At 34.5% G+C, this 15,022-nt stretch overlaps 1 protein-coding gene across 1 annotated transcript in view; it reads right to left on the bottom strand.

The window, feature by feature from the left end:
• Positions 1-1,016: 1,016 nt before the first annotated feature.
• The window catches only part of LOC145689715 (uncharacterized), a 66,121-nt gene continuing 52,115 nt past the window's right edge, over positions 1,017-15,022 (bottom strand). The window contains exon 3 of the mRNA XM_081763915.1: positions 1,017-4,498. Coding sequence (XP_081620041.1) covers positions 4,435-4,498 — 64 coding nt within the window. The 3' untranslated portion in view covers positions 1,017-4,434. The remainder of the gene's footprint in view (positions 4,499-15,022) is intronic.

The raw sequence follows: 15,022 nt of genomic DNA, 5'->3' as shown, positions 1-15,022 counted from the left end.
GAACGAGCTCAGGTTGTGCTTCTTTCGCTGATGGCTTGCCCTTGCACTTGTAACTGTAAGCAGGGTGTTGGTCAGTTCAAGTGGGACACTTTAGGGGGTTGCTTCATTTTTATAAATGTTTGGGTGGAATGGGGCCGGAGCAATAACCACAAACATATTGATTTTTGCATGTAGAAGTAGGGTGTGAGTTCTACGTTTGACACTTTTCACATCGGAGTGGTAATAGAGCGGCTGATCGAGATGGTTCAACTCGATGTTCACGTCTGTAGATAAAAGCCCCCTCGGTGAGTGGACTGTCAATGGTGTTTTGCGAAGATGTTAATATGAGTACCATGTAGGTAGCACTAGTCATTGCGAATATGCATAACTTTGCTCACCGTGTGGCCCTCATATTGGAATTCCTCTTGTATCTTATCATCGCTATACGATGGGTCTATGCCTCGGATGACTACAGAGAGTAGCGGAGGCCGTTTTGCCGGAAGATGTTGCATCTGACGGGTGGAGTTTACAGAAGTAATGGATACTTGTTTACCAAAAATCTCGAATAATGCTTTGTTACGGATTGTGGGTGGAAAATTTGAGTCTGGTGACTTTAATATGATTCCATTTCTGGATTTAATTACTTCGTGAAGTTTAGCACGAGGAAGATACTTGTAGAATTGGATAGTGACAAATTTTTCATTGGAATATTTGATGTCGAAATTTTTTAACAGAAAGGTGAAAATAGTGGATTTTTGAGATGAAGATGAGTTGCTTGGATGAGATGTATAACGTACGGTAGATGTTTCTGCTTCCATGTCGAAGTTTTGTTCATTTACTAAATGATGCTTATTTTTCGGAGGTGAATTCTTCATCTAACTTTACTAGTTTTGCCTATAAGTGTAAAAATAAGACATTTTCTATTGTTTTATTTTTCACCTTAATAACGTCCATAGATGTTATTTGAAAATTAAAATAATTTAAACGTATTTCAAGCATCTTTATTTCAAAATTATGTCTTTATTTAAAATCATATGTGGTTATAGACATTGCACTATATCAACATATATCTATACATCACATAAGACCCCACTCTTTGACCAATTTAGTACGATATCATCCCAATATCTTACCACCTATTTCAAGTAGCCAGTCCTTCACTGAACAACTGTAACGGATTTAAGTCCAGTCGTGATTCGAATACCATATGAATAATGTTGTAACTTCTGCCCGTTGTAACGTTAGTATTAAGCATAAGCTAAAACAATAAATCAACTGAGTACCGTAGTAATTAGTTCTGTTCCCATTTCATGGCATTATCGGTTATTGTTTTTCTTTTTTTCAGGATCGAATATTTACAAATCAGTTTTGTTTCAGTTTGAATTTTTGGTTTCCAAAACCAGAAACCGAATATTCTGTTTATAGTAAAACTGGAGTTATTAAATTAATAAGTAATAAATTCCATGATTAATCTATTTTTAATACAGTTACCCATAATTTGAACTAAGAATAGTGTTCTTAGGAGTACATCAAAAAAAAGAGAGAGAGAGAGAGAAAGATCGAATACCACTGAAAAGGCAGCTCTCTAAATATGAACTAAAACAACATTGTTGAATTTTTTTGTTAATTGTATATATTATAGTTTATAGTGCCTTTATTTCTGAAACATTACTCTTCTGTTAATAATAAGTACTAATAAATTAAGAAATATATATTTTCGCTTGTACTTACTTGTAATAGAAATCCACATTAATAAATAGAAACTACACAACTTAATGTCAACGTTTTATTGAATTTTATTTATTCTACGTATACATACGTACGTTCCATCCATACTTGCATACACACTCAAGACTGATATAATACACATCAAACATTCATAGAATCACACGCACAAAATAATGTATAGATTTGCGCAGTTCTAATGCGTCTTCTGTATTTAGCTTTTACATTTAGTATACAATATTCGGTGGCAGGCAAAACAAAATACAGAGTACTCAGGACAAATTGTTTGTTAGAATGGTTTATATATTTGTGTACCTTATATTTTGTGTACTTCACAAAGATATTCTGTATTTGTAAGAAATTATAATAAAAGATATACCTGTCTTTCAGGGTACGATAATGAATAATTAAACGCAAATGAACTACCATTGATGCCAATATACAGTACGTCTATCAATAGTTTTCACATAGCATAAATTGGTTTAATAAATATCCAACGGAAACAAATGACATTCTTTCTTTTATTCTGTTAAAGACTATAATGACATTACCTATTTTTAGAAAACATAATTAAGTAAATAAATATCAAAGGACAATTTACAATTAACAGACGTTTTAAAGCATACTTTTATAGGTATTATTAAGAAAACTTCATTTTCTCAAAGATCAATGTTCTTTCGTACAGAAAAACTACAGAAACTTTCTAATATTATCATTATTTCGTTTGAAATACTAATACGTTTTGAAGTCATTGTTTATACAAAAATCTAGGCACGTATTGGGAATCGTACAATACATATAGACAAGTATTTAGGGAACAATCTAAATGTTATATTACTGTACTTAAAAACGACATATAAATATTGAAATATCATTCATAACCATTATTTGTCCTTATAGGTCGGCATTCAACATGCGTCCAATGTTTTAAATATTTCCATTTGAATTTGACGTACAGAGACACGAGATACATTATACAATTATTATGTTTCAAAATATATCGACTATGTCCAATTTACTTACAGATGAATAAGATCGTGAATACTCAACCAACAACCTCTGTTTTATCTGTTATCACATTGGATGTAATCTTTATAAGTTTTTAACAGCATGTTGAGTTTACAAAGAGAGAAAATAAACAATATCTTCCTATTTGTGTAAACATAAATACTATTGTTAAATAGAAAAATCAGATATTAGAGAGATTCATAGCTTTGCTTTGCGGAACAAAACATTTATTTACAAAAAATATTAAGTTAATTTAAAGGTTGTATTGCCATTAAATAATTCAAACTAACTAATTGATAGCAAATACAACTTTTAATTGTGTTTTCATAGTAAAGTGAAAATTTCCGTTGTTAGCAAATATTGATAGCCTGTATACGTATAATACAAAAGCAGTATTTACTGCTTACAGCAGGTATACAGTACAATACAGCATATTTGAATATACATTATTTTTCAGAATAGAGATACTTTAAATTTAAATTAAATCGTTATGTTTTAAAATATTTATTGCATGAAAAGTATTTATGTTAAATTTCTGTTGTTTTTTTATATTTCTTTTGGAAAAATCTTCAGTATCAGATTCAGTCATTTAACTTACTATGAATTATTGGCAATTAAACACTATTGATATTAAATTCGGTACAAAAGTAAGAACTAATTATATTTTTAATTAATTAAGAAACCTCGATAACCCATAATCTATGAAATAATGTATTGTAATTATTAATAATTTCAATCAAAATACTATTGGAAATGGTAAAATTAAGTATTAGATACAGACATGTTTTTATAATGTAGGTTTAGAAATTTAAATGTTAAAAATTTACTATTACATGACAAAAGTAAAACTTTCAAGTTTTCTTTTCCAAATAGCTTTTATTTGTAGGAAGTTTAATATAATTCATTTAAGGTGAATTTATTTTTTAAAAAATTTTAAAATTTTAAATGATAAAGTCGATTGTTTGTCATTATATAGGCATATTCTTAAATGCACATAAATATACCTAAATACAACCACAAAATAAAACAGAAAGTTTCTAGTAATATTATAGTGTGCATTTTTTTTTCAAAAGTGTTTACGTAAATTAACTTAGAAATCGCAACATTACATGTAATTAAATACTTACTTAACTATTAACAGAACTTAAACTACATAGAATTAAATTTCTACACATTAATTCGAATCAATTGCACATTTTGACTGTTACACAATTTTTTTGTCCCACTGAAGTCGTAAATATTCCAACTCTAAAAAGCATATAATTCCTATTAACCTATTTGGTTCATTTTCAATTTTTTTACGTTTAGAATATAATTGTCTATTCATGTAATAACCCTGTTCGTTGATTTTGTTCAATATATTTCCTAATATGATATTTTGATATAAACGATTGTCTACAGTCATTTCTCTAGGAAAAAAGAAAAAAAGTATCCCGTAACATTTTTTGGTAAATTTCAATTTTATGAGAAATATAGGAACCTCAATGAATATGGTTTAGTTATAAAGATAAACCCACAGAAATAATACTGGAAAACGAAAACTGGCCCGTTACTGTAGGTATAGGTAAATAATATCCAAATAAATAGAGTAAATGATGAAACTACCTATTTCATCTTCACCTCACAACAGGCTTCTAAAGGGTAAAAAATAAAATTAGAAGTACCCAATTTGTGTCTTCCTTTCTCGTGTTTAAGATTTCTCACTTCACTTTTGATGTTCATTCATTCATCTGTTGTCCTTAATGCAGCCTTCATAACATTTTGAACAGCTTCCTCTGCTGAACATCTGCAATAATGGTAGTAATTAGTAATATAATGAGAACATAATATGTAACATACAGAAGTAAAATACTATAATAATGAGTTTCCTTGTCGCAGAAAGGCATTCTTTCTTCGTTGATTTAGCAAATCTTTATCGTAAATATACATTGCATTTACTTGACATTTAATTGGGTTATTTACCACACTACAAATTAACATTTAACATTTTTGTTGCATGGATTTTCCCTTAATTATTATTTGATTAATTTATATACACAAATTTAAGGGCATTACCACAATTTACGATCTTGAAAGTCCGTTATGTATGAAGGATGAGGTCCCTCGGCGAGCACATGTCCGGATAAATGGGTAGGGAAGGAAGCGTCCTGGTAGGATCTGTATGTTAGATACTACCCCGAGATTTGCCTGGTTTGAATAAGGAAAACCCAGGAATAACTCAATGACGATGGCTAGTCTGTAAAAAAGAACTGTCATCTTTTCAACCGAGTGTCCATCACCGGCAATTGAACCCGAGACTGCTCCTACCAAAGACGCTACGCTACGGGGGAAACATTCTTAATTCTTGTTTTAAGTAGCAACTATTAATTTCATTTATTTATTTATATATTTATTTATTTGCGAAAATTTGACTCAATTATAACTCTAAATATCGATTATCGTAAATTATCGCGTAGTACATTTTGTGTCGCGTTGAAATGCAAAACACCACGAAACAAGGCTCCAAACCCCAACTGTTAATGGTCAGTAACGTGAAAACGAAATATCTGCAGAAGGAAATATTTGACATGTTCATTAAAAAAGTCTATATCCGTGCCAACTTTGGTAAAAATTAGACAAATTCTGTAGATCGTGTGCAATACATATATACACTGTCCTTAAGATTGATTTCTTTTTAAAAAAAAAAAAAAGAAGAAGAAGGAAAAAATGAAATAAAGGACATAAATGGCTATAAATGGGGAAACAATGGAACTAATTGGATCAGACTTCATGGTAGTAGACCATGACCAGCTATACAAGCTTCTAATACATATATGTTATGCATGGCGTGCAGACCTTTGGTTCGTAAATTGTACGTAAGTCAATAGAAGTATCACGTGTATACCAACTGAGGGAGTTTTGTTTGAATGGTCGATATGTTTTCTATTATTAGTGAAACTCGAAATGATAGTATATTTTTACCACTTCCGGTTTCAGTAGAGAGTTAGCGATGGATATGAAATGTAGTCTTTGGATGGTTAATCGATCGTATGAAACTACTTCTCGCTATCTATTACCATTTTTGTTGTATAGTCATAAACGTTGAAGCTGAAAATTGTTGATTTCTACCACCTTCATCAACGAGCTTGATTCCTAACTTTTTTGTCCCAGTACATCCTGGCCAAAATTGATGGTGATCCATCAAGAAGTTCTTGAGGTTTTGTGTTTTGCGACGGAGGGAGACACGGACAAACTTGGTAAATATACGAGGGTCATTCGGAAAGTAAAGAACGTTTTGCGCTAGCGCGTGCGCGTGTTCCCCCATCCCCGCTGCCGCTGGGTTATTGACCTGGGCATGCTTTAGCGTCAGTCTGGTACTAGCTGCGATCCGCTACGGTCCGTTATTGCTTCGCTGTGCGACTGTAAACTGTGCGATACAATTACTGATCCCGCCAAGTGTGAGGTTCGTAGTGTGATAAGATTTTTGAATGCAAGAAAAGTGCGTCCAATAGAAATTTATAGACAAATCACTGAGGTGTATGGAAATGTAATGAATGAAGCATCAGTTCGCAAGTGGTGCATTATGTTTAATGACGGACGGACGAATGTGCACGATGAGGAACGCTCGGGCCGGCCTTCTGTTGTGACTGACGAACTCAAAGGAAGAATTGAGCGGAAAATTCAAGAGGATAGGCGATTCACTATTGATGGGCTGCACGAATTCTTTCAACTCGTGCAGCTGGGCTGCACGGTTGATGGGCTGCACGGTTCAACAGTTTGGAGGCAACTGTGTATGCCGAAGGCATAGAAAAACTTGTACCACGGTATGACAAGTGTTTAAATTTACACGGCGACTATGTCGAAAAGTAACTTAAGTATCACATAGTATGTAACACAAATTTCGCTTTTGTATATCAGTTATTAGAGTGTTTATACAAAAACGTTCTTTACTTTCCGAATGACCCTCGTATAATTGATTTTTCGTTGGTAAACCAAACTCTTTGAAAACCAAATTAAAGAAGATTATTTTAACGACTATGTGTAAGTCTAAACTAGTATTCTACACCAGTACTCGACGTAGTTTTCTATCGCCTGCGACTCACCTCAAAACATGTTTTAAGAAGATAAACCTTTAAGATCAGTAAAACTATGGTCGAGTAGAATAAGAATTATTTGAATGTTTATTTTTCTTTTCTTTTCTTTTTTCTTTCTTTTTATATTACATCTTCAGCAGCATCCCTGTGAATTATGTAAATGAGCCAAAGCAAACTATGGCGTAGAAACTCTGGCCTACATGACTTTACAACGAGACTTAAAAGATTGTAATTCACTTCTCAAATCTTACAGGTAAATATGCTTTACTCGAGGAAGAAATTAGGAGGCCAGTCATGATGCCCAACAGGTCAATGGACAATAGACTGAAGAAAAACTACCTTTGACCTTAAAAATTAACTTTTCTGGTCGACTAAATCCTTCTTTTTTTTTTATTTCTTTTGTATTTGACTTGAGAAAGAAGACTTTTAAAAAAAAAGTAAAACAAGAAAAAAGTCTATGAACGAAGTAATTTGGAGTTAAACCGTAAAAACGAGTACATTCCTTTAAGCTAACAGGATTTTTTTTTTTTTTTTTTTTTTGTAAAAAGTCAAACTTTTTTTATTCTTGACTTTTCTCCTTTATTTTTTCTTTCTTGATAAGAACATGAACTGCATCAAAGAGCATCATTAGCAACAATGGACATCTCGCTAAACAACAAAGGCAGATTCTTTCTTTAAAAATAAAGACAAAAAACTTCATTGACAACAATGGTCCTAACAATGTTTACAAGGCATTACAATGAATGTTAGATTGCTTTGGCCGGAAATGTTAACAATGCCTAAGAACCCCTCTTTTTTCATGTAATGTATAAAGCATTGTTATGATCACTTGGTAATTTTTGTTAAAGAGAACTAAGAAACTATTTTGATGTATTCTAAATAGACCATAGCCAACGGAACAACTGAACTCAGTTTAGAAACAAGTCGTCCATTACATGGCCGATTATTGTGAAGTGAAGAAATGAACTTATCAGAAGGCTATGTAATTCGTTTATGTTTTTCAACAGAGACAGTCCTGACATCAAATATTGTATTGTCTCCAAAAGTGTACTGGTAAATTTTTTGGATGTAGGAATTTAGAGAAAGCTTATTGCATATTTACATTGCCATGTCATATACAGTAAAATTCCTCGTAGGCAACAATAGAACTTGGCCATTTCCAATAGGCATACAAGTTTTTTTGGAACCCCAATTGAATTTATAGTCAGAGCCGTAGCTGGGGGGCGTAAGCGCTGATAGCAAAGAGCCACAGAAAGAGCAAGAGAAAAGAAAAAGTGTTGCAAATGAGTAAACGACGCGTCGCCCCGAAAAAAGTTTTGGCGCTCTATTAAATCAATATTGTCCGTTTGCAAAGAAGTAGATTTGTTAAAAATTGTCTTGCTCGCAATCTAAGCGTTTCAATAAGTCACAACAAGCTTTTATTTATTACTTAAAGGAAGTTATTATATATGATTTCTTAATGTCGATGTGATATAGGCTACATGCTACCAACCGTCTCATATAGCCTCGCTGCTTAAAGGGATGTTAAACGCGAAATCAACTCAACATCAACATACATGCTGCTAAGGAATGACTTACAGTACACATAGGAGCGTTTTCAACATCAGAAACGGTCGAAGTCTGAAATAGGTGTTCGGTATTTTGATGGTGGTGACTGCTTAGTTAATTACGCTCTTCTACCCGATCGGATTAACCACGATGGTGAGAATGAAGGTATGAAAGTGATAGGAGTAAAGAGACACGCAAGCTGCTGTTTGCGTGCGAACATTAAAAACGAAGGTAAATAAGGGTAATAATAACATTTTCGAACTTAGAACAGTTCTAGAAATGAGGCTTAACAGGTTAGAACTTAACCCAACGAATTTAGCCTTTTTCAAAGACTGATCACTACCAGTTATTTTTTTTATTCCATTGACATATGAAATGCTTCCAATTTGAAGGAATTTATTGGGTAATTTCCCCAACAACTATCACCACGATTTTTTGTGCATACATATCTAGTGGTAATGTTTTTTTTTTTTTTTTTTATCCATCCGCATACATGCAAAAGATATACACACATTATAAATATATTGTGATTCACGAAATCCGTAACAGGGTCTTAACTCAGCTCCTAGTGTATGGAAATCTTTGAAACAAAAAATTTGATTACCAAAGTGCATTTCGGAATCAATTGGTGATGCTTCCGAAATCAGGGGCATCTCATTAATATCTATATGGAGGGAACTCCAAAGTTTTAAATAGAAACAGGGGTTTAATTTGTCCCCCTGAAACAATCGCTAAATTTTGAACAACTTTCGGAGGAAACACTTTGCCATATCTCTTTCTGTTTGGGAGCTATACGATCTTATTAGTACGTCAATGCGAGGATTTCTGCATGCAGCAACTCAAAAGGAGTATCAAATAATTATTTGAAACTAAACTGAAGTAAGAAAGTGCACATGAGGAAATAAACAATGCAATTTTCAAAAACAGTGGCGTCCCAGCAATACCTCTATTGAGTGTGGCCAACTTCAAACTCAAAGAGAAACAGCTGTCGATTTTGCTTGCGTTGAAAAAATCACTAAATGTTGAACCTCTTTCATAGGCAATACTTCATGAAAGTTGGTACCGTAGGGCTCCTATAGGAAGCAGAGTTGTTGGGGAAAAAGATGATGAGATGATTTACGATGTAGCAAAACGAAACATAAAACAATTGATCGAAACGAAGGAAGGAAAGTAAAGAATCTCGTATTACCAAAGGGTTAAGCAAAACGTGGGGCATGAACCTGGTTATTTGCAATAGAGCAAATTCAGAAAGAAGCGTATGTAAAGTATCATCTTACCTTCTACAAGTATATGCAGCCTTTGCTTCACAAATGCTCAAAGTGATGTCCACAAACAGCAATACAGCGATTTATTCGCTTTACATAATTATGAACAACAGCTTCAAGCTCGGCCATGTTGATGTTTCCGAATGGAGTTGTAATGCGTTGCTTCATGTTGCACATTGTAGTTGATCTATTGACATAAACAAGGTCCTAAATTCGACCCCAGAACAAATAGTCCGTACAAGCAGATTGGGAGATCTCGGAATAACTCTGCGTTGGAACCTCTCCCAATCCAGCGTTGCGGAAATAGAACACGTAACTCTTCCCTACAGATGCCAGCATTCTGTATTGGTCAGCCATCTAATTGAAACCACATAGTCTGATGTATATGGAGAGGTAATTTTCCAGTAGCAGCTTGTATATGTTCCCGCAAGAAATCACGAAACATTGTATCTCTTAAATGACCCTCTAAAAACAATAACACAATGACCTGAGTCTCTAGAAGTCCACCCAACACTTTAATGCTCCATCGTCGTGCTGATTGACTTCTCAAATCTCGTGCGGATTCTCCGGTGATAAGTAAGTACATTAGTGCACTGTGGACATTCACGTTGTCATCATTGCAGAATGTACTTCATCAGTCCATACAGTGAAGACTACGACATTCAGACATTCTCACAATTGGTTGACTACCCAGCTGCAGAACAGAAGGCGTAAATTGCGGTCAGCCATCACTTAGTTTGTGATGCAGAGGTGGTTCGGACAAAAATTGTATTTTCCTAGAATGCACGGTACACTACCTTGACCGAAACCACACTCTCGTGTGATCTTCATGAGGACACTTTGTACATGTGCATTCATTGCAGCAGCTCAAAGTACATCAATGACAATGTTTCCATTTTATATGATTCCTTTCCAGACACCATAGTTTCGAGGAATGTTCTCTGCCTGCCGCAATAGTGTTGCTAATTTCCGCAGAAGAATGTAGGAAATAGCTTTGTCCGACTGGATAGTGTGCAGCGTATTATCGCGATAAAGCCCTATAATTTTCTCCACATTCCCCTAATATGCCTCCAAATTCGTATACAGCATGAATATTATTATTTACTAACGACAATTCCTACTAAAATCACTCAACGCTTCTTTCAACGCAAGTAAAATTGACTCCTGTTTCTATTTGACATTTTGAAGTTGGCCGCCCCCAATAAACTTATTCCCGAGACGCCACTGTTTCGAAAATTGCACCGTTTGTTTCCTCATATGCACTTTTGTAATTCGGCTTAGTTTCAAGCAATTATTTGCTATTCCTTTTGAGTTACAGGTTGCAAAAATCCTGGCATTGACTCATTAATGAGCTCGTATAGCTTCCAAATGGTAAGAGATGTGGCAAAGTGTTTTCTCTGAAAATTGTTCAAAATTTTGCGATTGTTTCACTGGCGGCAAAATAAACACATGTTTCCATTTAAAATTTGAAGTTGCCGCCGTAGAAGTATTACTGAGACGCCCCTGATTTCAGAAGCATCACCACATCATTCGACACATGCACTTTGGTAACAAAACTTTTTGCTTCGAAGATTCCTGTGCATAGGAGCTGATATATATATATTAGGGTGTCCCTTATTTGGATAGTTTCATGTTGCGATACGCGCACACTCCAAATGTATTCTATGTGGCCGTAAACACGCATTAGTGAAATAGCAGCTATCTACGAGAACGTTTACCCGTGCCGACTTGACGACAAAGTCATGAAATTAGGTTTCCACATTATAATATAATTTAGAATTACCAACCGTGATAACGGAGAAACTAAAAGAGACAGAGAAACGAAACTTTGCACTAGCAAGTAGAGAAAGAACGACATCTGCCCGTGTATTGAAGAACATCACCGGATGAACAGTGTTGCCAACCCAAGAGAAAGTTATGATTTTATAAATTAAATGAACTAAATTGGATATCATCATTGGAAACAGCAATGAAAATAAAGACAAAAGAGATAGTAAACGCAGATCAGTGTTGCAAACTTTTCGAGAAATAACGTGAAACATGTACAAATACCGTTGGCGCATACGGTACTAACGTTTTGTACACCTTAAATTAAATATTGACAAGAACTGTTTAAGCTGACTCTAAGTCTAGAAGGGTCAGCTGGACAGTGTTGTCATTAACAGAAGAGAAAAGTTAAGTTTGGAAAAGGTACAATACCTCGGAAAAGGTCACTAGTACTGTACGGTTTAAAACCTATAATGGAAGCTGGTAGAGCATGAGGAGTAGTACCGTGGTTATGTGAGATCGATCATTCACGTACTGACAGAGATATTCGGTATCTTGTTAAAGCTGAGAATTAAGGTTTGTAAAAGGCGGCAACAGCGGCAGTCTGCACAGCGGCGGTTGTTTACTATTGACGTCATTATCGTTATCAGCGATCTCAAAACCCTAAGAGTGCATAAACCCATCCAAATTGCACGCTGTTTTCATATTTTAACCAGGTTGTTAAGATTCTAACCCGCTGTGCAGCATTGCCACCTCTTATAAACTTACGTCTCAGCTTTAACAAGATACCGTCTCAGCTTTAACAACACTATTGTCACTAATAGTAATTGACTTCTGCACATATCCCCCGTAAATATATCTCTCAGAAATGAATACGTTAATACTAATTCGATTTCGTAACTATTTATAAGTTCTTGTGATATCAAACCACAAAGAAAACATTTCGAATTTCGTATTTCATATGTTTTCATTTTTACAGACTACGCATGCGTAAGTCTGTATTTCCATAGTTGCCACATTTATTTTTCTCACCTTAGGTATTGGGGCTATATTAGTTAATCATTCCAATATCAACTAATTAGCGTAACTACAAACAGACTCTGAATACTAATAAGTACACTCTCCTTAGTACAGAGCTAATACAACTCACACTAATCGTGTAACTAACGCTCAACTAACGAATTCTTTCTGAATACCACCCCTAATGCTTTTGATGTAATACAATAATAAAATAATCCTGCTTAAATGTACAGTACCGGTATCTAAAATATTTGTAATGATAGAACATTGCAAATGACCATTAATGTATTTTAAACTAGGAGAATAATTCTTATTAACACGTTGTATTACTTATTTTGTCACTTTTCCTTTATACTATTCCACTAACTGTATATGTAGTTTACAGTAAGAAAGTGCAATATGAAAATTACCTGAAGCTTTCAATACGGCTCAGAGAGGAATACCGAATTATGAGGTCACGCCAAAACGCCTGTTTTTGTTGCTGTGATGTAACCAACTCATTTTTGCGTTGTTTGAAGCGTTGAATCTCCGTAATGAAGAAATATCTTTCTGAGATTTTTGGTATCTGGTACACCGTGTATATTGAAGACTAGTTCTACAAGATCCGGAAATTGTACGTTCTTTTACGGGGAAGGAAATAAAAATCACCAGTTAGGAACAGGGTTTTTCGTTCATAAACGTATATTACCAGCAATTAAACGGGTTGAATTTGTTACTGACAGACTTTCTTTTATTACTCTTAAGGGACGCTGATGCGATATTATTGTTTTAAATGTACATGCCCCAACGGAAGATAAGGATGACGATATAAAAGACAGTTTTTACGAAGAAGTGGAACGGATATTTGACCAACTCCCGCGATACCATATGAAAACTCTATTATGGGATTTCAATGCTAAGGTAGGACGAGAGGATATTTTCAAACCGATTATAAGGAACGAAAGTCTGCATAAGGAAAGTAATGATAACGGTGTTAGACTCGTGAACTTTGCAACATCTAAAAACCTAATCGTGAAGAGTACAAAATTCCCACATCGCGACATTCATAAATACACTTGGACATCACCAAACGGGAAAACACATAATCAAATTGATCACGTTTTAGTAGATAGAAGAAGGCAATCTAGCATAATTGATGTCCGGTCGTTTAGAGGAGCTGATTGTGACACTGACCACTACCTGGTAGCAGCGATAATACGAGAGAGGTTATCGTTGAATAAAGGTAATATTCATTGTCCGAAAACAGAGAGATTCAATTTAAAGAAATTAGAAGAGAGCCAGGTAAGAGAGAAATTCCAGATTAAAGTTTCGAATAGATTCTCGGCTTTAGAAGATTCGGAGTGCACTAGTGTTGAGGATACCTGGATTGAAATTAGAGATAGCATTAAAATTTCAGCAAAAGAAAAATTGGGACACGCGGAAATACGTACCAGGTTCGACCAGGAATGCATAAAACTAGCAGAAAAGAGAAAACAGGCAAAATTACGCTGGCTACAAAATCCGAATGAAATAACTACACAAAATTTCGCAGATATCAGGCGGGAAACTTCCAAAACTTTTAGAACAAAGAAACGCGATTTTCTGAAAGCTAAAATTAAGGAACTTGAAGATGATAGTAAAAATAAAAACATCCAGGAAATGTATAAGGGAATTAACGAATTTAAGAAAGGCTATCAACCTCGTGCTTATATATTAAAGAAATCTGACGGTACAGTTCTCACTGACACGAATAGCATCTTAAATAGATGGAAAGATTTCTTTGACGATTTGCTTAACACGCAACCAAAAACTAGTGTGCGTGGAGAAAAGGAGATACACACCGCAGAACCGTATATTCCAGAACCCAACCGAATAGAAGTAGAAACCGCCATAAAGAAATTAAAGAAACACAAATCTCCGAGTGTAGATGAAATTCCGGCTGAGTTAATTTTAGCTGAAGGCGAAAAATTGTGGAAGAAGATACACAAACTCATTCTCCTTATCTGGAACAAGGAAGAATTGCCATAAGAGTGGAAAGAATCAATCATTGTTCCAATCCACAAGAAAGGCAACAAAACTGACTAATAATTATCGAGGCATTTCTCTTCTGTCAACATCCTATAAAATCCTTTCAAATATTTTATTAGCAAGACTGACCCCATAAGCAGATGAAATTATTGGAAATTATCAGTGCGGATTTAGACGAAATCGATCAACTATTGACCAAATATTTACCATTCGCCAAATACTCGAAAAAAAGTGGGAATACAATACCTCGGTACATTAACTATTTATTGATTTTAGGAAGGCGTACGACTCGGATAGGAGAGAAACATTATACAACGTTCTTACAGAACTTGGAATACCGAGAAAGCTAATTAGATTAATTAAGATATGTTTAAATGAATCCGAAAGTAAAGTCCGTGTAAGAAAATTTTTGTCCACGAGCTTTCACGTCGAAAATGGCCTGAAACAAGGAGATGCGTTATCACCATTATTATTTAACTTCGTTCTGGAATACGCTATAAGGAAAATCAAAGATAGCAACCAGGGCCTACAATTGAACGGTATTCACCAGGTTATGGCATATGCTGATGATGTAAATTTAATAGGTAATGATAGGAGAACAATAGAAAGAAATTCAGAGACCTTATTAAA

Source organism: Thermobia domestica, chromosome 1 (genome assembly GCF_964235325.1).
Source record: "Thermobia domestica chromosome 1, izTheDome1.hap1.1, whole genome shotgun sequence".
In the NCBI taxonomy this organism is placed as follows: domain Eukaryota; kingdom Metazoa; phylum Arthropoda; class Insecta; order Zygentoma; family Lepismatidae; genus Thermobia; species Thermobia domestica.
The sequence above is the reverse complement of the archived record's forward strand: the minus strand, read 5'-3'. Positions and strand labels throughout refer to the sequence as shown.